Source organism: Heteronotia binoei, chromosome 10, assembly GCF_032191835.1.
Source record: "Heteronotia binoei isolate CCM8104 ecotype False Entrance Well chromosome 10, APGP_CSIRO_Hbin_v1, whole genome shotgun sequence".
NCBI classification, from domain to species: Eukaryota; Metazoa; Chordata; class Lepidosauria; order Squamata; family Gekkonidae; genus Heteronotia; species Heteronotia binoei.
The window spans coordinates 64,704,950-64,731,820 of record NC_083232.1 but is presented as its reverse complement, the minus strand read 5'-3'; the positions used below and the strand labels follow the sequence as shown (position 1 = coordinate 64,731,820).

The window sequence follows — 26,871 nt, the reverse complement described above, 5'->3', positions numbered from 1 at the left end:
TCACGAGATTCTGGACTTGCTCCAGAAAAAAGCCATAGAACCGGTTCCCCTCCAACATCGGGGAATGGGACTCTACTCAAGGTACTTCCTGGTCCCCAAGAGGGATGGAGGCAAGCGCCCTATTCTAGATCTTCGGAAGCTGAACAAATTTATCCAGTACAGAAAATTCAGAATGATCTCGTTGCAGTCCATCTTGCCCTTGATTCCAAAGGATTCATGGATGGCTTCCCTAGATCTTCAGGACGCTTACTTCCATGTGACTATCCGACCTCAGCATCGCAGATACCTCCGGTTTGCGATCGGCCAACATCATTATCAATACATCTCCCTACCATTCGGCCTCTCCACTGCACCCAGGGTATTTACCAAGTGCATGGCGGTGGTGGCAGCGGCTCTTCGACTACGAAACATCACAGTCTTCCCGTACATAGACGATTGGCTCCTCATTGCACCTACTCCAAATCAGCTCGAGGCCAATCTTCACGAAGCCCTTCTCCTCCTGGAGTCTCTAGGCCTGCGGGTGAATGTCACCAAATCGCACTTCACCCCCACTCAACATCTCTGCTTCATAGGGGCCTATCTTCGCACCTCTTTACACCGTGCCTTCCTTCCAGAGGACCGTGCTATGACAATCATCACCCTTGCCAGGATGGTCCAGCTACATCCCATCCAACCGGCCCTAACTATTCAGCGTCTTTTAGGTCTGATGGCCGCTACTACAGCAGTCCTCCTCTTCGCCAGGCTACGAATGAGACCACTTCAGCTCTGGTTCGTACGTGCCTACCGGCCTCATGTGCAACCTCAGAGCACCCTGCTCACCGTCCCCAGGAGAGTCCTTCCTTCTCTCACTTGGTGGACCAGCCTCGACAACCTCCTCGAGGGCATGCCGTTCTTACCAACTACTCCAACAGCTATCGTGACAACAGACGCCTCCATGTGGGGATGGGGAGCCCACTTAGAAGGCAAGACTGTCAGAGGTCTCTGGACCCCTCAGGAGAGGACCCTGCACATAAACTGCTTAGAACTGATTGCAGTACACAGAGCTCTTCAATCCTTCCTTCCTCTCATTGCGGGTCGCCACATCCAGATTTCCACGGACAACATGGCGACAGTATTTTATGTAAACAAGCAGGGAGGCACCAGATCCCCTCGACTATGTCGCATAGCCACACTGCTCTGGGAATGGTGTATCAAACACAGCATCCACATGACCGCCATCCACCTCCCAGGTGTACAGAATGTATTGGCCGACTCCCTAAGCAGGATACGTATAGACGACCACGAATGGTCCATCAATCTGACCTACCTTCGTCGGATTTTCAGGTGCTTCGGGACCCCCAGGGTGGACGTCTTTGCCTCCAGGGACAATGCCAAATGTCACCGCTTCTACTGCAGGAAGGGCGACGATGCCTTCCTACATCTCTGGAGAGGTCCCCTCCACTACATTTTTCCGCCAACCCCCCTACTGACACGCGTGTTGACGAAGGTCGCACGGGATGGCACGGACTGCATCCTTATCGCACCGTGGTGGCCACGGCAACCATGGTTCACCAAACTTCTGCAAATGTCACAACACACTTACCGCCGCCTCCCGATCGTGGGAGACCTTCTATCGCAGGCGAACGGCCAGGTACTTCATCACAACCCTCGGGTTCTGGCCCTCACTGCTTGGAGGATACACTCACCTGCCTCTCCACAGAAGTGACCAATATTCTTCTCAACGCAAGGAAGCCTTCCACTAGACTCTCGTACCAACGCAAATGGAAGCGCTTTTGTTCCTTCGTTGCACCCTATCATTTGACTCCTGAGGTAACACCTCTAAACCTGATTCTAGATTATCTCCTATCCCTGCAGAAATCAGGCTTGTGCTACTCTTCACTTAAAGTACACCTGTCTGCCATCTCGGCATTCCATGACACTATCGACGGCAGGACAGTGTTCTCTCACCCCTTATCTAAATCCTTCCTCAAAGGAATGCTGCACCTACATCCACCGGTTAAACCATTCGTCCCAACGTGGAGTTTATCCCTTGTTCTTTCCTGTCTAATGAAGGCGCCCTTTGAACCCATGGCGACAATACAGCTCAATCTTCTTTCTTGGAAGACAGCATTGCTAATAGCCCTCACCTCGGGTAAGCGCGCAAGTGACTTATGTGCCTTCAGACATGACCCTCCCTACACCATCTTTCATAGGGACAAGGTTGTCTTAAGACCGGATCCTACGTTCCTCCCCAAAGTTGTCTCCAAGTTTCATCTGTCTACCTCCACTGCGTTACCAACGTTTTTCCCTAACCCGTCGGACCAGGGACAGCGATCCCTGCATTCTCTGGATGTCAGAAGGGCGCTAGCCTTCTATCTGCATCGCACACAACCTTTCCGTAAGGACCCTAACCTGTTTGTGGCCTACGGTAAACCACGTAAAGGACACAAAATTTCTACCCAAAGACTATCCAAATGGGTAGTTAGTGCCATCAGGTTGTGTTACGAACTGGCTAAACAGCCTCTTCCCGAAGGCCTCAAGGCCCACTCTACTAGAGCGGTCTCCACGTCTTCGGCTTTTCTACAGGGCGTCTCCTTAGAGGACATCTGTGCAGCTGCATCGTGGTCCTCTCCTTCCACGTTCGTCTCCCATTACGCTTTGGACGTTCGTGCGAGACGAGACGCCTCTTTCGGCCAAGCAGTTCTCCGATCCATCTTCCACTGAAGTATGGTGAGTGTTTTCGCTTCTGCCTCTATGTCTTGGAACATGATCTGTCTTCTTATGTGACTAACTATCTTCTTTTACCAGCACCCTCCTCCAGGTTACTCAGCTGGCTAGTCACCCATGTGTGGGACTGCACAGAGACCACGAAGAAGATAAACAGGTTGCTTGCCTGTAACTGATGATCTTCGAGTGGTCATCTGTGCAGTCACACACGCCCACCCAGCCTTCCCCGCTGCTGGCTTCCTGTGATTGTTATTTAACTCTGTACTGTGTTATGTCAGCGGCGGCTGGAAGAAACTGAGTGGAATGGGCGCCCCCCCCCCCCCGCTCCAGGCATGCGCGGTCGCTGCCTGCTCCCCAGGGCGGGAGGGGAGCGCGCCAAAAGCGCTATAGGCGAGCTATTGGAACTCCGAGGAATGGATTCATTGCCTGCGGCAAGACCCATGTGTGTGACTGCACAGATGACCACTCGAAGATCATCAGTTACAGGCAAGCAACCTGTTTTTGTATCCACTATCCATTCCAGTGAAACTTAACATTTAAGTTGATTTAGGCCATTGACTGCAGATATTTAGAGCATTTCTTCTACAGGCTGCCATGCTCCTCTTGCTTCTGCACTTTTGTTGCTTATGTCATGTTTGAAACTGGTCATTTGTCCCCTTTATTAGAAATGCATCTTTTGTGCCAGGCTGCAGGCACTGGCCAATTCTGAAGTAAATGTGTACTAGGAGAGCGAGTGTTCCAGCTTTGGTGGCTTGTCATTGGCAAAGCAGCACAGATTACTCTGGCTGGAACTGGAGCTGCTGAAAGTGCCAGTGAGCTCTCTGCATTGTTCTTAGACTCAGGCATACGAAATGAATCTGCCTCTTTGCTCTTCTCCCCACACCCTACCCCAAATGTTTTGCAGTGGAGCAACTGGACTGTTCTTAAAGCTTTGTGGACATTATTTGGTTTTGTAATCCTCCTTTTAAAAATAACTTGTATGATTGCATATGGATGTATCATAATCCTCTTCTTTTAAGTACGTTTTGCATTTTCTGAAGTATAATCCTCTTCTTTTATGTACATTTTGCATTTTCTAAAGTATTTTCTTGTATGGAGATAGTGGGGACTAATGCAACCCATCTTAAATTTGGAACCACTTTCAACTTTGTAACACTGCACATACAACAATGCTTTGTTTTGCAATACATATCAGATGTACATTATAGATGCCTGTAACATACAGAAAAACTCAACAGCAAAGAAAACCTAAATCAGCTTAAATCTAAATACTCAAGAAAAGACCACAGTAGCCACTTGTACTAAGTAAAACCAGCTGTACCACTTCTTGTGGTTCTGCTTGCACAAGATCTTGTACAATCAGTTTCTGGGCACTACATCATATAGAGAGGAAGCATTAGTATTCCACAAGATCTTCTGCAAGTGGAACTGTGTTAAGTCTGTCTGTTTCCACTGCTGGATCCAAGCCAATGGGTTTAGAATGGAGTAGCTCTGGATCGGATTTCACTGTTAAGTATTTTATACGGAGCATCAAGAGAAACTGTTTTAACAGGATTAATTTTCCTCTCTCTAGATAAAAACCTTCACTCTTACCCTGATATTTCCAACATAACAGATGTTCTTTTGAAAGCAGAACTAAGTGGAGGGGATGGTGATATTGCATGGCAACACACACAGCTGTTTAGACAAAGTTTAACTGATGGAGAAGATTGTTTTGAGATCATTATAAAATTCAATGAACTTTGAATACCTGAAAAAAGAAGACACCTGTATGAAGTAAGGACTTCTGGCACAAAATATTTGAAAGCATATGTAGGAACATCATGCCCATAGCTCTGCATTTTTCATTAGACAGTTATGAAGAAATTGATTTTGTTAATGCGGCATACAAAGAAATCCTGGTATCTTGTAAGTGTGCCCTTGAAATAACTATAATCATCCAGAAAGGTAGCATTTTGTATTCAAAGAGAAGGTGAAAACTTATTAATCCAATTCTACACACATATATTTGTTAGTAAGCCTCATTGGACATAATGGAATTTATTTTCTGAGTAGAAATGCACAGGATTGGGCTGCATGTCATGTAAGGCTGGGACTCCTGCTTTCTTCTCAGCAGTGTATACTGAGAATTTTTTTTTAAATTTAATAAAGATTTCTGTTTGAACTTTGAATCAAGAAATTTGATTACTTACAAAAAAGGAACCTGTAATACTTGAACTTTCTCTTTGCTTGTAATTTTATAATAGGCAGTTTATTGCATTCATAAAGAAACAATCTGTGGAACAACTAGCAGCTCCTGATGTCATTTTGGGTTGAACTGAAATTCTTTTTAGGCTTTAGACAAAACTTTGTTGACAGAAAGCTAATTTGGATGTCTACTAAGTTCTTCTTAAATTTTCCAAGTTAAATATGTACTATAATTTAAAAAGCAAATATTTTGGACTTTGGTCATGTAAAAAAGAATAAATTGTATCTCTAAAATACTGTAATAGACTGTTATGTAAAGATGGATCTTGGACTGCATAAAATTATTAAGTTTTGATAAGACTGTATTATGCATATTTTGTACTTTATAAATATTGATTATCTGCTCTTTCTATGAAGTGCTGATTTCTGTTGAAATTCTTGTAGTTAGTGGGCTGTATTCATCTAGTTTTTTTCATTAAATGTCACCCAGTTATGCATTCCACATGGGCTTTGTACATGATTCTCAGCATAGCCACTTTGAATAGTGTAATACTAGTAGAAAAGCTGGCTGAATTGAACCTTGGGTTATCTTGATGCCCTCACTCCTGTGAAGCCCCTGTTAATATCAGACACCAGTGCCAACACCGAAGTGTTGCATTCATTATTTAATTTTCCTTCCAAAATGTCAATTGCTGTTTTGTTTTGGTCTCTGTGTACCCTTGCTGGTATATGCTGGAAAGTGTGTAAATAAATGCAGTGGCCCCAATTCAGAGAGATTTAGTCTTAACTTCTTTTGTAATCAATGAGGTTAAATAATGACCTGTGCCACTGATTATAGTAGGGCTTAAATGAGTTGTGCCTAACAAGACTAAGGCCAGTTTATATAGCTCAAATAGAATATATGTTTGGTATCAGCCATTATAGCTATAAAGAGTATTTGCTGAATTGTGCATCATCTACATCCAGCCCTGGAGTTAAAAAATAAAGATTAAAAACTGGCACACACATAGCTGCTTCTGCAAATACTGAAACTGGTATATAATATTTTACACAGATTAGAAATAATATTCACGTATACCTACTTAGCTTTAAAGCTTACTCTTTAGAGTTATGAATCTTCTGTTAAACACAAGAGCTAGGCTTGATGGGGAAAGATAAATAATTGGACACTGATGGAAGAGCACCCTTTGGAGTGAACATGGTGCAACGTGAATGGTATAAGATTCAGTCAATAATTTGATACTAATGTTATTCTGAATTGATACAGTCCAATGTTTGACAATCTGATAGGAAATAATTTGCTTGCTGACAATCTTACTCTGAGCAAGGCTTTTTGTATTTGGCTTTACCACCCACAGACATGAAATGACCATCCTAAGGCAAATCACTAGCCATATAATGAAAAATAACTGACAAATGTATTGTGGTGTGAGCTTCATAGAATATAATTTACTTCTGCAGATTATAAAGGGGCCAGTGACTTAACTAAGGTTATAAACAGTGAGAAAAACTGCTATCGGTGCAATCCTAAATAGTTATATCTTTCTAAGTCTATTATAAATTAAGGTGGGTAGCTGTGTTGGTCTGAACAAAGTTTGAGTCCAGATAACCTAAGGAAGTATGATTGCACATGAATGCTTATACCTTAAATAAAACTTTGTTGGTCTTAAAGGTGCCACTGGACACAAACTTTGTTCTAAGTCTGTTGATATTTAGGACTGCACTGTAAATCAAATAGAAAAAGCAACTGGCCCTTGTTAATGTGCTAATAAAAAAAACCAAAACCACGCAACCTTCGGCCATCAAACCTCCATTCTGTTGAATTTTTTTCTCTCTCCTTTCATCTTAGTGACTATTACCAGCTCTCCCACCAGTACCATTGATCCCCCAAACAAGTTTTCAGCCACCTATAGTGAAAGGCTGAAATCCAGCAGAAAAGGGGCAGAATCAAACACAATTCCACATCATTTTATCATGTTTACGAAAACAATAGCAACCGCAGAACCATCCACTGGACTGACTGGCTCAAAGCAGGACCACAGGATATGGAGCAGGAGAAGGTACTGCAGAAGTACACAAATTAAATTAAGCTGATGGAAGAACTCCTTTAAAAAAAAATAGCGCACCAAGCATTATTGCAGCTGCTGGATGAGGGTCAGCATCAACAGACTTCCAGCAGTGATGCACCAGCAAGGGAAGAACAGGCTCTCGATCAACAAGATCATGAGGTCCTATCGGTACATATAAGCAGCTGCTCCACAACATCAAGGCAGAGGGGGAAGTGAGTAACAGAGGGGCTGACTCCAGGTGTTCCCTCCCCCGCATTCAAAGTTTTTTAAAAAAATACTGGAACTTACACTACATTTAAAAAATTAACTATGGAAGTGGGTATAGATTTAAAATGGATTGGCTATCCCATGTGTGAACTAACACACTGATGAAGAAGTCTGAAGCTCAGCTGCAGATAGGTGAGGTCAGAAATACCATATATTAGGTAACTGATGTAAAAATTTAATCAACACATCTCTGCTGTTCTCTGAGATTCCTAGGAAACCTGCTGAACAACATTTCCCAGGCATGCCTGTAGTACTGCAAGAGCCCCAGCATCTGTTTTCTTTCTGTAAAATAAGAAACTGTAAATTTAGAACAGTATCTTTTACTGCCTCTTAACATACGGCCTTACATTTGGCTAAGCCATATCCTAAACAAAAGACTTAGAATGAATCAAATAAAGGTATGGTATACTGAATTGTGTTTATATCTACAGGAACATGTAGGACTGAAAGTCTGTTTGATGAACTGCCTGTAACTCAAAGTATATTCTTGACTTTATGCCATGGGTAATACAAAATTGGCAAAGCTTGAATTGGTGCATTTATGAACATATTTCATCACACTCCTACTACAACCTCACTTGTACCCTGATAACGATAAAACTATAAACATGCAGGTGTCTTATTTTTTAAGATTAATATCTAAACAACACCTTTGTTTACTCAGGAACTCCACTTTGAATTGAATCTTGCCTTTTTATATGCTGCTATCCAGACACAAAGGAACCCCATGGCACAGAGTAGTAAAGCTGCAGTACTGCAGTCCCGAGCTCTCTGCTCATGGCCTGAGTTCGATCCCGCGGAAGCTGGGTTCAGGTAGTCAGTTCAAGGTTGACTCAGCCTTCCATCAATCCGAGGTCACTGAGTACCCAGCTTGCTGGGGGGAAAGTGTAGATGACAGGAAGGCAATGGCAAACCACCCCATTAAAAAGTCTGCCGTGAAAACGTCATGTTGCAACATCACCCCAGAGTCAGAAACGACTGGTGCTTGCATAGGGGATTACTTTTACCTTTATCCAAACACAAATAGGAAGCAACAACACAGCTGCTTTTGTGTTATCTGGAATTATTGATTGGTTCTTCACTAAAGCAGGAATACATCTAAAATTAGGGACTGTAGGGTTAAGCACAGAAAACTGCAAACTTACGAATATAGTCTCAAAATTACTTCTTCCCCAGCTGCATTATTTCTGGCTGAATGTTCCATTCAGTCCAAAACCATAAAAATTTCTATTGATTGAGCACACATTAATGGATGTCATAATTCTGACTTGCAGAACAATTTAACTGTTGGGTTTTGGGTCTGGGTTATTTTGTAAAGTTCAGTAGCTGAGTACTGATCAAGGTTGGGTAGAAAGCAAGGCTGAGCCTGAATTCCTTTAGTGAGCCTTTTTGACTTGAAACAGGGAAGGTAGGGGAGCAACAGTGCAACAGGCTTCACATAGCCATACCTCCACCATGCTGTTTTTTTCCTATTGCTACTGCAGTCAAGTGCCATTTTTTTAAATTAACAAGAAGGATGAATGGCTTCGAATGCCATCATGAAATAATGTTCCCTTCCCTCCCCAATGTTGCCCAACTTAGATTCCCTATTGCAGCTGGCCCTAATAATAATTCAGTGATATTGGAGGAGATAAAGGTGCAAGATGTGTCAGAACAACTCATTAAAAAAACCCATATTTGTTCAAACACAAAGACATTTGCAACTCTATCCTAAGCATGCCCTGCAAAGCAAGCTGCGTTGGATTCAATGAAACTTACTTCCAATCAACAGATTTATTTGCTGGAGTATTAAGGTCATTATATATGATGAGGCATACTATTTACTGGAGTAATTTATCTGGAGAGAGTGTGGACATTCCTCTGTCACTTGGGAGTATTTCAATTAAGATACCATGTTTCAGAAAGATGTAGTTGATAGCTACAGGCTTGTTACAGAATCATTAGGGGAAACACTACATTTCATATCATGCTTTAGATATCACCTCAAAGTATTCTGCTAATATACCTTCAATTCCTGTCAAATTTACATGCTCAAGTATATTTTTGATAAGTATGTGACTTCTACAGAAATGCTTGCAGGTAAGCAGCTTCAGGACTATCATAAATAAATACACACACAGTTATCTATCAATACTTTTCAAGCAGAAAAATACAATATGTGAAGTTACAATGTTGCCAACAGCTTTTTTTAAATAAAGTATTTGTGTTAACAGCCTGCAATGATTTTTAAATCATTAGTTATAAATCTTAGCATTCACTTATCTTTTTAAAAAGTGCCCTGATTCCTTAAGTCTGTTAAATACCTCAAAATCTAAATCACCTGGTTTATTTTTATTATGCATACTTACCATGCAGACAGTACTTACTGATTCTTTTTACTTCCGTTCAGAGTAACATGAAGGGAATTCCTCAGTTTAAAAAGGTCTAGTGTATACATTTTAGGTTGGTTTCTTAAGAATCAGTTCTGCATAGATTTGTTCCATAATGGCTACACTGAAGTGGCTTCCACCAAACTGGAATTCTGTATTTGTGTTGTGCCTAAAGAAATGAATAAGAGCAAAAGGGAAAAAAGCCTGTTAAATACCTGTAGCTAGGTCTTTCCTTTTCTGTGCAAAAAGGGAAGAAAAAAACTAATCCTAGAGAGGAAGTAAAACCAATTGTATTAACCTTTTAAAAATGTCAATATGTATATGTTTCCAACTACAATGTTACTAATTGGTCCTTTGGCATGTGCAACTGTTATCTTACTATTCATGTTAAGGTGCAGCTAAAATCCCTCCTAGGGCTGCCAAGCTTTCGCCAGGGGCAGGGACCCCCCAAAGAGCCCCATTGTCACGCAACGGGCCCTGCACAATAATGTCACCTGGAAGTGACATCATCACACCAGGCACACTGCACTGGGAACGCTCTAAGATTTGCAGTAAAATTCTACTGTACTATCATGTGCCTGGCAAGATATCACTTAAAACTTTTGAGGGGTAGAAAACAGACTTAATTAACATACCCCAAAAGACATTCTGCTGTTCTCAACAAGGGACAGGGCTTTTTTGGCCCTGGTCCCAGCCTGGTGGAATTCTTTACCTAGTAACATCCACACCTTGCTCAGTTTCCCAGAGCATGTAAAACAGATATTCCACCAGGCCTACAGTTGGGGGCAGCAACTGTTTCTTACCATCATTTCCACCTACCAATCCCTGTATGTGATCCATCTTATGGAGGGCTCCAAGTTATATATATGCCATCTATTTCTGGAGGAATTATACTGGGTTTTATCTGTTTTAACAAATTAGTATTTTTCTTTCTATTGATTTTGTTATGTCGATTTATGTTGTACATCACACTGAACCCCCTGGGGGAGGATGGCTGATAAAGTGTAATAATAAGCCACTTACAGCACAATCCTAAGAACACTTTCCTGGGAGTAAGCCCTACTGAATAGACCACAGTAGAATTCAGAGAATACCTGTTTATTAGGATTGCTCTCTTAAGTGTCTTTCAGTCCTTCTCCCATTGCTGGCCATGCACATGCGAAAAAAAGAAAAGCAGTATTTATACTGACATTGCTCTGCAAGAAGGTTGATTTATAATTGCATTTCTACATTTCAGTTTTATTATACTCTACAATATCTGTTTAATTTTGGTCTCAGATTCTCCCTTGTTTTCTTGACAAGTGGGCTACAAATAGAGATGTGAATACATGGTGGGGGAGGAGGGGGAGGCTGAAACATTTTTCCAACAGAAACATTGATAAGTTTTTGAGGAGCACTAAAAAAAAATAAAACAGAATTAATGTTAGAGCAGGGTTTTTTTACTCAAAAACAATCTGCAACTCTGTCAAGTACTGGGTAAATTTGCCAGTTTCTTTATAGAAAACAACCTAGGAAGGGGTTATTTATGCTTAACAAGAAACTAATACTAGCTAATGGACATATTAATCAGGCTGCATGAATCTAGCAGCCAAATCCTATGCAGAAGCAACTGGGTGCCCTGACGTCCCTACAGGTTGTGCTGCAAGCAGCCACGGACTTCCAATCCTAACTTGAACCAGACACTCTCACAGCTGGAGGGAGCCCTACTGAACACAACTTCCCTTCCGTCCCCTCATCTCAACGTGCCCTAAATGGGGAAGTAGGCGACTGCGGGAGACGAGACTCTGCCCTGTTGTTGCTACTTCTGATGACGTAAACACACAAGATTCTTGTTGCTTTTTTGATTGGCTGCGGCACAGGGCTCGGTGGCCATTCCTCGCTCGTAATTGGTGGACTGAGCCTGGTATTGGGAGCTGCGGTGGTTATGCCGGACGGGGGCAGCGTAGTTATTGTCTGAAGGCTTCGGGCCTCGGCGCGGCCTGAAAGTCGGCGGACGCTGGGCGGACGGCCTTTTAACTCGTCTTCTCGCGGCCGTTTGCTAGTTCGAGCCTCTCGCCGCCGGGCGGGTGAAAAGGCTAGTGCTTTTTCAGCTGCTGGCAGGCGAAGTCCTCAAGCCGGATCCGTCTGCGCCGCCGCCCAGCTTTGCTTTTAGACAACGACACCGGAACAGAACGGGTTTCTTCCCTCCCACGTTGTTGTAGCTTGATTAAACCGACTACGTATTCTCGGATCCATACGGCCTGGTTTTTCCTAGTCGTTCCCAGGCACTGGCCTCGTTTTAATTTTTTTTTTAAATATATATATTTTAAAACCGAACCAGCTGAAGTATTAAATAAAACGTCTGTACCCCTGAGCGCGAGGTGTGTGTGGGGGGGGGAGCCCCTTGCGTGCGCGTGACCGTGTACGCGCGCTGTAGAGCAGCGGCGGCGGCTGGAGGGGGGTGCTGGTTGCGCGTAAGCGCGCGACGGAACGAAGGGGGGAGCCGCGGCTGGCTGTGAATGGGGGTAGCGCGCGCGGCGCGGGCAGAGTGAAGAGAGCCCGGCTGGTGGGGGTGGGGGGGTAGGTGGCTTCGTTGTGTGTGAATGCGCGCGCGCGCGCTGGCGTGAGGGAACCTCTGGGCCCGTGAGGGAGGGAGTGTGGGTGGGTGCCGAGCGAGCGAGCTGGGTGGGTAGAGATTTTTTTTTTTTTACCTCCTGTGGAAGCAATCGAATCCCCCCTCCTTTTTTTAAAAAAAAAAATTAAAAATCTGTGGTGCATGAAGAGACGGGTGTGAGAGTATCTGCAACGCTCTGTCGGCCTGGCACGTTTTTTTGGTTTTTTTTTTTTAAAGAAAAAGAAGTCGTTTTATATTTATAACTATTTATACTGAGGCGACAGCCAGAAAATGGCAAAATCAGGAGGAGGAGGCGGCGGTGGTGGCGGCGGTGGAGGAGGCGGCGGCGGTGGTGGTGGTGGAGGAGGCGGCGGCGGCAGCGGGGGTCTAACCTGGGTGGTAAGTTGCCGAGTAAAATTTCCTCTCATTTCTTCCTTTCCTTCGATGTTGCTTTCTTTAACAGGCCTCAGCCTGGAAGGAGAGGCGGAAGGCCTCAGTGGAATAATGGAGGAGCGAAGATGCTCGCTGGGTGGAGGATGGGGATGCAGGGAGACGGCCAGCTTCTCTGGAGCAATGCTGGGGTTGGCTGTGCCACAGAAACGGGATTCCGGAAAAGGCGTGAAAGGCGCATTCGGCGGGTGGGGAGAGATGTGGCATGGGGGGGGGATGCCTAGAACTTGGAGGGGGTGGCCTCGGGTCCCTCAGATGGAAGGGGGGCGGGCATCCAAGGGTGTTGCGGCTCTTGCTGTTAAGGATATGCATGATTAGGAGTTGAAGGTTATACTTCCGTATCCGAGTCGGTCAGTTTCTCCTAGATAGAAAAGAAAGCTCCCCCCCCCCCCATGGTTTAGCCAAATTTAAAGGTCCCACAGTTTAGTTTTTAGCCCTGCACTGAAGTGAAAGGGAACTTAATATAGCTATCACTACACAGCTCAACTAGAAATAAGACTGTGATTAGCTTTCTGAAAGCTGGCTTGACTTTTTTGTGTCTCAGTTTCCACCTCTCACGCAACCGGGGTGGGAAAAAGGAAATCCTTCTAGCTTTTTAGGTTTCAGTATAAAAATTAACTAGACCCATCTGGGCTGTTGTGGTAGGGACTTGAACAGTCCTGAGCAGGATCCTGTGTATTGCAGAGGTTCGTTTGCTGTTAAGATGAGAGCATTTGAGGTGGTGTTCTAGCTAGTTGAAAGAAATGCTTCTTCCTTCTGGAGAAAACCTCAGGAGGGAGGAGAAAGTTGAATGGGTACAGTTCTGGTAGCCAATCGCAACTCTACTTTTATTTCTCCTGTTCAACGCAAGGGTTCAGATTAGGGTCACTTTCTTAATGCAACTGGCAAGAAAAATCAGCACTGTGGTAGTGAACTAGCAGTTTCTTCTTCAGATTTATGTTCTAATAATAGTATTCAAATTTTGTTTTATCCCTCTTCCTTGGAAAGAGTCTTCCTGCATTGTATTCCAATGTTCTCTTGAAAAGAATCTACATTTGCCATTTTTTTTAATGCCAACTAATCCTGGAAGTGTCCTAGAATGTGTTGTTTTTAATAAGAACAGCAGTAAAGGACACAGGAGTAGTATGGAATATTTTTCCTTTCAAAGCAGACAAGTTCAATGCAAGCACCATTGCATTCCCCCCCTGTCAGTTATTCTTTTTCTGTTGATCTTTGTGCAGATGCACAAAGAAAACCCCAGCCTGATTTGTCAGACTGGATACTGGGCCACATAAGTAAACTTCATTCAACTGGCAGTCTAGAGCTCTGCTCATTAGGTCAATTTAAGGGTAGATAAACCAGCTTGCCATTTGAAACTCTAGGCTGCAAGCTCTTAAAAGATCTGCTTGCAGGTAAATGCCCCCCAACCTGCTGTTTCCAGCAGCAAGTGCTGAAGGTGCAGTTCTCTTAACAGTGTTTGTCCAAGCGCTGTAGGAGCTCATTAACTCCTTAAGAAACAACTTGAAAGTGGGACCATAATAGAGACTCTTACTTAGGATGTGTTGATTGTAGCAATTGTTCCTGATATTCTGAGGCGTAATCTGATTGTGTCTGGGACATACAGGTTGACATCTGGTAATTTTTTCCCTCACAAGTGTAACTTTGTTGCTGCAATCAAAACCACTTTTGCATTTGTGCTAGATTGTAGTTCAGAGTTGTTTTTGTGTTTTATCAAATGTATTATAACCGGCTTAATTTTTTAAAAATCTATTATTTTATGGTGCCAAAAAAAAGCATGACACTTCTAACCAGATAATTTATAATCAGTTCTTTTCCAGTATTGTTTTTCACAATCCCATATGGTTGTTGCTTAACATCATTGTACCAAAACTGTGACTCAATGTAGAATGAATCTGCTAATGAATGGAAACTGTACTCATTCAACTTTCTTCTCCCACTTGGAGCTTTTCCAGAAGGAAAATGTATTTCATTCAGCAGACTAGAAGAGCATCTCACAGTCACTAATTTCTGAAAGATCTCTGGATGTTTTCTTACAGGACACAGTTCATCAGTATTATTCTAGTTGTTTCTCTTGTTCTAATCTCCCCGTACCACTAAACCTTGTACAATTGTATTATATCAGTAAAGTAGTAGAGCTGTGTCTTCTGTTTTTCTTGTGTAATAATGGTTATGTAATTAGTGTAATTTCAACTTGGTAAATAAACTTATTTATATTTTTTATTATAACCTGCCCTCCCCACAAGTGGGCTGAGTGCAGGTAACAACAGATTAAATTACAATCAGAACAACAATTAAGAAAACAAATTGCATGAATTTTAAAATTAACAATCAGATTTACCAGATTAAAATGTCACAATTTTTGAAAAGTCACAGATTAACAAATTTCATGATGGGAAGCATAAAATAAATGAATTACCTTATTTTTAAAATTTTGATATATGGTTATTCAGTGCTGTCATTTTGAAAACACAGATAAACCATTAGTACATTCTAGCAAAATCTAAGCTAAATCTCATTGATTTTGATAGGAGAGTTACATGTTTCCCATTGAAATCAATATGGTAAAGATTGTTGTTAACTTTGGTTAGGTTTCGCTCCAACAGTGCAATCTTAAGCAAAGTTAGAGCCTTTTAATCCTTTGACTTCAGTGGACTGAAGGGTGTAATGCTTTAGGATTGCCCTATAATTTTTCAGCTCCAAGAGATACCTATATCAGTTTGAAAATATGGAACTGATGTCTGCAAGACATTCCAGCATACCTGTCTCTCAGTGTTCATTCATGGTCCCCAGTTAACATAGTTTCTCTTTTTTTGTTGCTATTGTGTGTCTTCTAAAAAGTTTGCCCCTTCTGTCTCTGGCTGAATTTTAACAGTAAGTCTTAATATTGGAGCCAGAACAAACTATTAATTTTACAGTTTCTGCAAATCTGTGTCATATACTAATTTTCTGAAATATCATTTGGACTCTTTACGCATACGGTAAATGCTTTGGAATATCGCTGTGAAGGATTGCACTTTTAAAAGTTTAGACGTGCTGTGTAAACAGATAAAGGACTGTGAAGGGTTGATTCTTGACAAAGCCAGAGAGCCTTTAGTGACAGGCTGTTCCAACAGATCTGAATGGTTAGCATCAGCTGAGCAGAGAAAGACTTCTGAACTGGATGCTGAGGAGAATTCGTTCTGATTTCAGCCCTAGCTGAGAAGAGGCGAGTACTGATGGTTTTAGAATTCAGCCCTGACATAAGAGAAGTTTTAACACAGACAAGAGAACTGGGGAAAGTTGGCAAGGATGAGTGGGTAGTTAGACAGAGACTCTCTTTTGGCCAAAGGGGATAGATCTTCTAGTGAGAAGAGGATTTCTCTACCAACTAAAACAAGTAGTTAGCTCTGACAAGTATTTTATTGTAAGAGTGTTTTACCATAATAAAAAAAAATGAAAACAGGAGACTATTTCTCACATTCTCTGACCTGGGCATCCAAGGCTAGCCCTATCTCAGAAGCTAAGCAGGGTCAGCCATAATTGTTACCTGGATGGGACACCACTAAGGCAACCTAACGTTACTACACAGAAGCAGGCAGTGGCAAACCACCTGTGAACATCTCTTGACTTGAAAACTCTTTGGCAAGGATGCCAAACTCATTTGTTATGAGGGCCGGATATAATATAAATGGGACTTTATTGGACCAGGCCATGTGTGTCATGAAATGTAATGCCAGGTAGTGGAGATATAACTTTATAAAGGACACAGAGAAACACAATTAAAGATATTATTTTTAACTTTAAATGCAAATATGCTTAAAACAGTAACACTCCTGCAATACTTTGTTTACTGAACTGTCTTTGATATCTGACATCTTTCAAACCTCCCCCCACACCCTTCAAAGATGCCTGCCTACAATGGAAAGCTGGGGGAATAGTGGGATTTGGCACTGCCATTTTTAAAAAAAATAAAACATCAAGAAAAAGCGCAAGGATCATAGCTGAAACTAAAAATATAAAATGCAAACTTCTCTCCCTCCACCCAGGTCTACTCGAGTGGCAGTGGCTCTCATTGTAATGACCTCCTTTGGCTGTGGGTTCCCAGGTTAGAGTGCTCATTCAGGCACCTATTTCCAGGTCCAGTCAGTAGAGATAAGCTAGCTCAAAACATTAATCTTTCATTTGCAAGGGTACAACTCTAGGACCAACAACTACAGCTAACATAGAAAACTGGAAAATGAAGTAAGAGCTCTACCCAGTAGACCAAATTAAAACATACAGATATCGGGGGTGGAGCAAACTGTTCCATTACATATATACAATGAATATACTACACTCCAATTTTTTTTTCAGGGTGGCTTGAGATGGGAGAGGTTTGAAGGCTCATTGAAAATAATAGGAGCTAAGAATGCCACTTGACTTGCAGGGGCTCCAATGGAATACACTGGAGCACAAAAAAAAAAAAACGTGCCAAGGAAATGTGGAATGGATTTTCCATTAAGGTCTCTGGGCCCACAGGCTCTCTGCAGGCCTGTGACATGTTTGGCTTCAGAATCATATGACAATAAAAGATATACAGGCGATAATTATTGGCTGTGAAATATGAATACCATGTTTCAGAGATGGGCGCACACACACGGACTTCATGAGGGTTGATGATTTAGCAAATTCCAGTGTATAAAGGATTTTTATCTTACCAAGGTATCATACCATTTAAAAATCATAGCAATGGTAAAATAAGATCAAAACAAAATAACAGAAAAGGACATGTAACAAATCTGTAAGTAATTAAAATCAAAAAGTGAACATAATAAAAAATTAAACTCAGTTGTAGCAAGAAGAAAGAACACAGAAGTTCATGTACCAAGTACTCCCCAAAATGTAGATGTAGGATTTGTAAATTTAATATATTATGTACCTGTAGTTCAAAGGCCACCTACCACCCTTGCAATATATTTTTATACAGTTCATACGCAACTATCAGCAGGAAAAGTATTTTGGATGGCATTTTATAAATTTGATTTGAAATATTAAAAAGATAGGATCTTTTCTGTGGAGGCCTTGAGGTAGCCAAGGGCAGCTTTAGTGATTGTGGTTCCATGACTGAAAATGAAGGATGTGTTAAGGGCCCTACCCATGGCTATGCCCCTGTAAAGACGAGAGGGAGAAAGAGCCTGCTGGCCAGATGGGTAGCTGTGGGGCCTGGATGGCCTGTGCTGCAAGGGCAGCTATTGGTTGGCCAAGCCGTGGTTTAGAGTTGGGAGTGAGCAGTGAAGTGGCCAAGTTTGCGGATGACACTAAATTGTTCAGGGTGGTGAGAACCAGAGAGGACTGTGAGGAACTTGAAAGGGATCTGTTGAGGCTGGGTGAGTGGGCGTCAGCGTGGCAGATGCAGTTCAATGTGGCCAAGTGCAAAGTAATGCACATTGGGGCCAAGAATCCCAGCTACAAATACAAGTTGATGAGTTGTGAACTGGTAGAGACTGACCAAGAGGTCGTGGTAGATAACTCACTGAAAATGTCAAGACAGTGTGCATTTGCAATAAAAAAGGCCAACGCCATGCTGGGAATTATTAGGAAGGGAATTGAAAACAAATCAGCCAGTATCATAATGCCCCTGTATGAATCGATGGTGCGGTCTCATTTGGAGTACCCCTGTATGAATTGATGGTGCGGTCTCATTTGGAGTACTGTGTGCAGCTCTGGTCGCCGCACCTCAAAAAGGATATTATAGCATTGGAGAAAGTCCAGAAAAGGGCAACTAGAATGATTAAAGGGTTGGAACACTTTCCCTATGAAGAAAGGTTGAAACGCTTGGTGCTCTTTAGCTTGGAGAAACGTCGACTGCGGGGTGACATGATAGAGGTTTACAAGATAATGCATGGGATGGAGAAAGTAGAGAAAGAAGTCCTTTTCTCCCTTTCTCACAATACAAGAACTTGTGGGCATCTGATGAAATTGCTGAGCAGACAGGTTAAAACGGATAAAAGGAAATACTTCTTCACCCAAAGGGTGATTAAGATGTGGAATTCACTGCCATAGGAGGTGGTGGTGGCCACAAGCATAGTTACCTTCAAGAGGGGGTTAGATAAAAATATGGAGCAGAGGTTCATCAGTGGCTATTAGCCACAGTGTGTGTGTGTGTGTGTATATATATAATTTTTTTGGGCCACTTTGTGACACAGAGTGTTGGACTGGATGGGCCATTGGCCTGATCTAACATGGCTTCTCTTATGTTCTTATGTGCCTCCTTCCTGTACTACTTTTCTTTTTTACACTGTTTGGTTCTGTCTTCAGAGAACCCTGTATAGAACCCCTTGCAGCAGTAAAATGTAGAAATTAAAACTGCATGTTCAACACCTTCCTGGGAGAAGGTAGCCTGTTTGTCAGATGTAACTAGTAAAGGTTGCTCTTCCCTGCTGCTGCTGCTCGTTTGCCAAGTAGCAAGATCTCTGTGAGTGGTGTGAAGAAGCAATAATGCCAGAAAGCATGGCAGATATGTTATAGTAGTTTAGTACAAATATCATCTAGCTTATAAGTGTTTCCAGCTTATACTGAGAATTGGAGAAATGGTGTTTTAAAATGCCTGGCCTACATTCAAGGGTACTTTTATAGTTCCACAGTGTGGCCAATGATTTCCAAACATTATATCCAATTTTAATGTAGCACTGAACGCATGAAAAAGCCAGCAACAAAGTTAAAGCTGTTGGTCTGCATGTACTTAACAGTGGATGTGTTTGCAAGATCAGGTTATATCATGAAAAAGCCAGCAACAAAGTTAAAGCTGTTGGTCTGCATGTACTTAACAGTGGATGTGTTTGCAAGATCAGGTTATAATATCATGGCCTGAAAGATCTACTTCCCACTCCTTTTTTACATTTACTTTTTTAAATTAAAACTTCCCACTCTTTGACAAATAGTTGCTTTCTAGCCTAGAATTTTCCCAGGTTGTGTAATTTTGAATTTAATATAGAAGCTTCGTCATATTGGCAATATCCCAATTTTGTAAAGCTATTATTTACTGTTTTCTGTTCCATGATCTTTTAAAATGTTTCCCGTCTCCAAACTTTGTTATTAATTCCAGTTATTTTCTGAGCATAATGGGTGATTTCTAAAGAACCCCACTCTAGCTGGACATGTCTGGGAGGCTTTGAACTTCTGTTTTTTGAACTGCAGCTTTCTTTGTCTAGATGAACCACTTTTTGAGAAGACTGAAGGCCATATCAAAATCAGTTTGTGATAAGGTGGTGGAGGGAGTTTCATTATTTTTTTAGGATGGGGTAGTTCCATTGTAGCTCTTTAGATTTTGCTTCGAGTTGTAAGATTATGTAGGAGAAACCCAGCTAGGGACACAGAATTTCTGTCATAGAACAGATAATTTCTTGTCTAGTTTATAAAAACAATATAAGGACTGGTCTACCATATTTGAACAGTCTACTTTGGTATATTTCTTACAGAATGCATCTTAGAAAATAATGAAACTGGGATCCAAAAAATATTGAAACGTCATTTAGAAAGCCACAGTTGTTTTAATTTGTTGAGGAAAAACTATTTTATAGTTGTAAATTACTATAAACTTGTGTTCAATTAATCTGAGTAGTTTAACTATTATTCTTCCTTTTTTATTTCAGACACTGTTTGATAATCAGAACAATGCTTCGAAAAAAGAAGAACCTGAAAATTTTAACAAAAATGATTCAAAGAAGATGTCTGTTGAGAGAGTTTATCAGAAAAAGACTCAGCTTGAGCATATTCTTCTCCGTCCTGATACATATATCGGTTCAGTGGAACCTGTAACTCAGGTATGTTTCAATATTAGTATTAAGATATTAAATTGAGGCATTTTTGTTATTTTCACATAAAAATGGCAAGTTCTGGCTTGGATCCTGCAGTACATCTCTGATGACAGAAGTGATTTCCATCAGCAAGGCTTCCTTGTTTACCATCTCCTGAGATGACACCCCCCTCCGCTGATCCCCAGGAACAGCATGAAAAGGTGCAATCAGAGATCTAAATTGGTCCTGGCCCTGATGCTGTTTAGCATCTAGATGTGCCCTCTAGTGGAGCTTGTCAGGAGGTTTGGGGTAGGTTGTCACCGGTATGCTGATGACATCCAGCTCTTCTTCCTACTAGATAAAAACCAGAAGCAGCTCTTTATTCTCTGACCTATTGCCTGGATGGTTGAATGGTTGAGGCAGAGCTGGTTGAAACTTAATCCATTCAAGACTGAAGTCATGGGGCTGGGTAAGATTGAGCCAATGGGGATATTGCAGCTTCTGGCTCTGGGGTCCAGCTCTCATTGACAGACTCCATGGAAGGTCTGGGGATCTGGCTGGATGCCTTTCTTACCTTGAACAAGCAGGTGGCCACAGTTGCAGGGCAGGCTTTTTTCTACCTATGCCAGGCCTGTCAGCTGGAGCACTGTCTCAGCCGGGCATGGCCACAGTCACCTCCAGAATAGACTATTGCAATTCACTTGAAGGCACTTCAGAGACTTCAGGTTATCCAAATGCAGCTGTCAGGCCTCTGACTGGCACATCAAAAAATACAAACTAGTGACCAATTTACTAAGAAATATATAGAAACTAGTCCAAATGTCTAAAACATGTACATTCAAGTCCCAAAGTAGTGTGATGACAAGCCAATCGATTAAGTACTTGTTTCTTTCCAGTCTTCATCAGACCTGGGACCACTAACAAAAGAAAATATTGTATTCTTTATAATATTATGAGTGCTGTGCATAATTTGGCTGTGCATAATGTGATAACACATTTTTGTATAAATTATGTGATTTGACATTCTTTGTATGGAATATTTTGTATGTTATATCTGCTGTGGATCTAGTTTGTGGTGTTTGTGTCTTTTAGCATGCTGCATTAGAAATATGTTACTTTACCTTTAAGAGGTTTGTGTAATGGCAGCTGTAAATGAGATGTTTGCCTTTTTAAACATGTTAGTTGCACCATTAGGGTGCTCAGGAAGCCTCATATTGAGCTGTAGCCGATGTGAAATTGCTGTTGGAGATGCTCTGCGTTCCCTTTTTTAAAAATTATGTACAAAATCTATATAATTGAATCAATATGTAAGTATGATATATTTTTTAACTGGAAGAGGGTTGGTGGTGTCTGAATGTCCTTCTGATATTTTTGTATAATATTTTCTTTTGTTAGTGGTCCCAGTCTGATGAAGACTGGAAAGAAACAAGTACTTAATTGATTGGTTTGTCACCATACTACTTTGGGACTTGAATGTACATGTTTTGGACATTTGGACTGGTTTCTATATATTTCTTAGTAAATTGGTCACTAGCTTGTATTTTTTGATGTGTTATCCATTATGGTGACTTCTCTCGGATTGTATTCTAGACCTCTGACTGGAACATCTTGATCTTCACATATACAGCCTGTCTTGAAGCAGCTGTATTGGCTGCCTATTGGTTTCCGGATCAAATTCAAGGTGCTTGTTTTTGACCCTAAGTGGTCTGGGATCGACACCTGAGGGACTGCCTCTCCCTTTACCAACCCCCTTAGTAGATGTGGTTGTCATCTCACAACTACTGGTGGTGCTGGGCCCTCAGGTCACACATTTGGTGTTCACCTGGGCAAGGGCTTTTTCCATTGTAGCCCCATCCTGGTGGAATACGCTCTTAAATGAGACTGGGGCCTTACAGGTCTCTCTATATTCTGCAGGACCTGTAAGGCTGAGTTTATGTGTCAGGCCTTATCTGGTTAAGTGTATTTTGGGGGCTTAATGTGGGATCTAGCGATATCAGTTGTAAATTGTTTGCTTTTTGTACTCTGTATTTTATACTGTTTTACTATATTTATCATCTCTACTTTTATAGTACTGTAAACTGCTCTGAGCCCCATTTTGTGTTGAAGGGATGGTATATAAATTTAAATAATAAATAAAGTAGAATAGAGTGGGGAGGGGGAGTTGGTGAAAATTGCCTCCTCTGTTAGTGGCAGTTTTCCATAGGATCCAAACCTGTATTTCTACTAAATATGGAATTGAAGGTCTCTCTCCCACCCCCAATTTATATCCACATAAAATGACACAGAAAAATACACAGTGCTCTGGGTTGAAAATAAATATGTTTTGTAAAATTTAACATTCAGAAAAGTATAATTTTATTTTCATATAGCTGATGTGGGTGTTTGATGAAGACATTGGGATGAACTGTAGAGAAATTACCTTTGTTCCTGGCTTATACAAGATCTTTGATGAAATTCTTGGTGAGTATTTTAATTATGTTCATATAACTTTCGTCAGTTGCTAAGTGCTTAAATATGGAAGAATATAGATAATCATTGGGCCAGTATTGAATACCAACCAGCCATTAGTTATAGCTGAAGGACCGGAAGTGAGGAAGGATTGAATGTTTCCTCACATGAAACTTCTTTATACTGAATCAGACTCTTGGTCCATCAAAGTTAGTATTGTCTACTCAGGCTGGCAGCAGCTCTCCAGGTTCTCAAGCAGAGGTCTTTCACCTGCTGCCAAATCCTTTAACTGGAGATGCTGGGGATTGAACTAGGGAGCTTCTGCTTTGGCTGTTATGCTCTTGCTTGTGGATTACTTTCTCGCAACACTCACTTCACTTAACTGTAACTTTAACCTAAGCTGGTTAACCCAGCCGTTGTAAAGATTTACACTGGATTGGAAGCGCATATAGTGCAGAGCAAATTGCGGTTAACATTACTGCAGCCATTAACTTAAATTATGGTTAAAGGTGGAAGTGTGTGAATAGTGTGCAGCGTCACTCCAGGTGCTAATGATCAACTAGTGTTAGATCTGTCCTGGTCTTTCTGAGTATGTCTGAAACCAGTAGAATAATGTAGCATGTAGTTTTTGGTTTCCCATTTTGTATGATCCAGCAACATGGAGAGCACAACAATTCAGCATTGGGTCAACAAAATTTATTTGGCCATGTAATGTTATACCAGTAATATCACCATATTATATCAGTTACCTAGGAGGGGAAAATGTCAATTTTTGTAAAGCTTCCCTCCCGGGCTATCCAGCGTTTATGTTTGCTTGCCGTAGGTGATCACTGTGCTCTTATTTACAAGCATATCAGAACATCATAGTCTGCAATACAACTTTATTATTCTCCTTACATGTTAGCCATCAATTCATGTTCGTTAAAAATATTCAATGATTATTATTTCACATGAAAGAACAGGAAAAACTTTGCCTTGGTGTGTACCCTCAAGATACCTTCAGATTAGTGCTTTTGTGACTGCCGTTTGGCAGTGGTCATTTCAATGTCCCATATCTTTTTCTACTGCCCTAACATGGAGATGCAGTGAAAGGGAAAGTTTCATATGTTAAATTTGTCTGTGGTGTAGCTGTCAAACAGCCTTGTCAAAATGGTAGTGTAGTCTAAGCAGAGTTTCACCTCTCTGAATCCACTGGCTTCAGGAGACTTAGAAGAGTGTACATTGCCACTCTAGAAATAAGTGGGTTGAACATCCCCCTTGTCAGCACATTTTTGTAGCAGAAACTCCTTTGCATATTAGGCCGCACACCCCTGATGTAGCCAATCCTCCAAGAGTTTACAGGACTCTTAATACAGGCAGGGCTGTAGCCAGGATTTTAAAAGTCAGGGGGCACCCTTTCCCATCCATTGCAGAGCTTGCCACTTCTCAGAAGCTTTCTGGGGTAGGGGCAAAAGCTGAAGTCTCTGAAAGTGGCTGAGTCAAGGCAGCCAACCCTAAAATTTTGGAATCAAGAAGGAACTGCCCATTGCGTGCAAGCGGGGGTGGGGGGGGGGTCTTCCACCTCCCTCTCCCCCACCCTGGCACTTTGCAGCCAGCAGCTACATCTGTCCCCCCACCCCGGCCCATTCCACATGGGTTCCTCTATCTCCCTCATCTCTGCCTGCTGCTTTTGCTGCTGCAGTGCACTGTGCCCTGCTCAGCTGTCCTGGATCCAACTGCCACTGATGATGCTTTACTGGCTTAGCCATGGCAAAAAGAAAAGAAAAAAGCAGGCTGCATCCCAGCAGGTCTTCCAGGAGTCAGGGGGCCCTGCCTGGAAGTCAGAGGGCGGTGCCCTCACAGGCCCCGCTGTGGCTACAGGCCTGAGTACAGGGCCTATTGTAAGCTCCAGGACGATTGGCTACATTGGGGGATGTGACCTAATATGCAAAGGAGTTCTTGCTGCAAAAAAAGCCCTGCCCTTTTTCTAGTGTTTAAATTTACTTGTTTGTACTTAAGTCTTATTAATAAATAATTTAGCTCACTTCTGTGATTCTATTTAGGGGTACTTTATTACTTTAATGTTTTTTGATAATTGAAATGAGAGCAGGGCAAAGAGGTTTTCCCGGAGTAGAGGATGAAGGGAAACATATTATGTTTGAAGCCCTATCAAAGGGAAGTCTTCATATTACGTTGTGAAAGCAACATTGTGAAAGCAACCTTTACCTTTTAGTGGGCCCTTTATATCAATAAAAGACCAGAGGCCTTGCCTTACAAGCCCTATTCCCACTCACTCAGTCTTGACAGATCCATCTGGAGCACTGCACAGCCCTTCTTGATTCTCACTGCCCTGACCAATTTGTATCATCCCCAAAGTTAACCAATTCACTGATTACTCACAACTCTAAATCATTAATGAACAAGTTAAAGAGCACCCTACCTAGAACCAAGCCCTGTGATACCCTACTGCTTACCACCTTCCACAATGAAAGTTCCTCATTCTCTGTTTCCTGTTTTTACCAGTTTTTAATCCACAAGACAGTAGAAAAGAGCAAGAGCCTGGAGGCACCTTAAAGATTAACAAAATTTCTGGCAGGGTATGAGCAGTGACTCACAGCAGCTCATACTCCGCCACAAATTTTGTTACGCATCTACTGGCTCTCCCTTGTCCACATTTTTATTCATTCCTTCAAAGAACTGTAAAATGTTAGTGACAAGATCTTACCTTACAGAATCCATACTGATTCTTACTCAGTTGGTTTTGTTCATCAGTGTGCCTACTAATTCTATCCTTAATTCCACCAGTTTACCCAGGAGTGACATTAGACTGTTGGGCCTGTTATTTTAAAGATGTGGGTTATATTATCTACCTTTCCGTCATCAGAAGGACTTCCTGTGGTCTTGGGATTTACAAAATTCTGATTGTCATAAACTATCAATTGTGTATTTATGTTTCATGCCTTATTTTATTGTGTGTGGTATTCTTTTGTTATGCAAATGTTGGAGAGAGACACATCTTCAAAAAATGATGCAAACATAGTGTGAAGTATGTTTTAGTCTAACTTGTGTTAGTGACAAAATCCTGATGTAAGTCTGATGTTAGAGTATTAGGAAAAATAAATAAGACTGCAATATACAAGAGAAAGACATCCCATCTGTTCAAAAAAGTATAGTGTGTTGAAGTTTCTCACAAGTATATTTGTGATAGGTGTATAAAATATTTAGAATTATAAATATGTATTGATACTAACAAGTGTTGATTCATTTCTAGTAAATGCAGCTGACAATAAACAGAGGGATAAGAATATGACATGTATTAAAATATCAATTGATCCGTAAGTACAATATTTTTTTACCAGAGAAATTGAAATTTGGGGTATTTTTAAAATTTTACGTTATAGTATGTTGAAGTAAATTCTGCTTTTAAGGGCTGAATGACATTATTTATAATAGTTTAGGAAGGAAACTGTTGTAAATGATGGAAGGTTTATTATGACAAAAGTAGTGGAGTTCATTAAAAAAAGAATGGTATAGTCAAAAGGGAGGAGCCTCTAATTTGATGTACACCCCAACATACAGAGGTAAACATGTTTTATGAATGTGATATAAAATAAGCACTTTTAATTAGATGCTTTAATTGACTACTCAGTACATTCAGATTTTCAAAATAGCTCATTTTGACAATAACCTACCCAAATGTGACTGTTTCTCCTTTTTAGAATTTTAATAAGTTGTCAGATGAATTAGTTGTTTGATGTCTGATTTGTGCCATTTCACACTTGTACAGGAATAACATAACATTTTCTATTGTGTGTGCTCAACAGAAAACTACAGATAGTTATGGCTTCCTGAAGAGAGTGTTGTTTCACATGAGTATTTGAAATTAAATGTTGATTCAGATTCAAATGTCATACTTTGAACATTCACTTGTATTACAAATAAGTGTAACATGAGTGCTGCTTGATTGCCTTTTTAATGTCAATTCTTGGGCTTTTTCTATAGGGGTACTTTCACAGGCAGCTTTCTTATCAGTTCTATAGTTATCTTCA

The 26,871-nt window shown here is 41.3% G+C and overlaps 2 protein-coding genes across 4 annotated transcripts in view; both read left to right on the top strand.

The window, feature by feature from the left end:
• NGLY1 (N-glycanase 1) overlaps positions 1 to 5,309 on the top strand; it is a 33,482-nt gene extending 28,173 nt beyond the window's left edge. The window contains exon 11 of the mRNA XM_060248800.1: positions 4,280 to 5,309. Coding sequence (XP_060104783.1) covers positions 4,280 to 4,452 — 173 coding nt within the window. The 3' untranslated portion in view covers positions 4,453 to 5,309. The remainder of the gene's footprint in view (positions 1 to 4,279) is intronic.
• Positions 5,310 to 12,464: 7,155 nt separating this feature from the next.
• The window catches only part of TOP2B (DNA topoisomerase II beta), a 53,611-nt gene continuing 39,204 nt past the window's right edge, over positions 12,465 to 26,871 (top strand). For all 3 annotated transcript variants that reach the window (XR_009555894.1, XM_060248797.1, XM_060248796.1), the window contains exons 1-4: positions 12,465 to 12,590; positions 20,252 to 20,422; positions 22,765 to 22,855; positions 26,094 to 26,157. Coding sequence is in view for 2 of the 3 variants with exons in the window: in XM_060248797.1 (XP_060104780.1) it covers positions 12,483 to 12,590; positions 20,252 to 20,422; positions 22,765 to 22,855; positions 26,094 to 26,157 (434 nt within the window). In the remaining variant the exon portion in view is untranslated. The remainder of the gene's footprint in view (positions 12,591 to 20,251; positions 20,423 to 22,764; positions 22,856 to 26,093; positions 26,158 to 26,871) is intronic.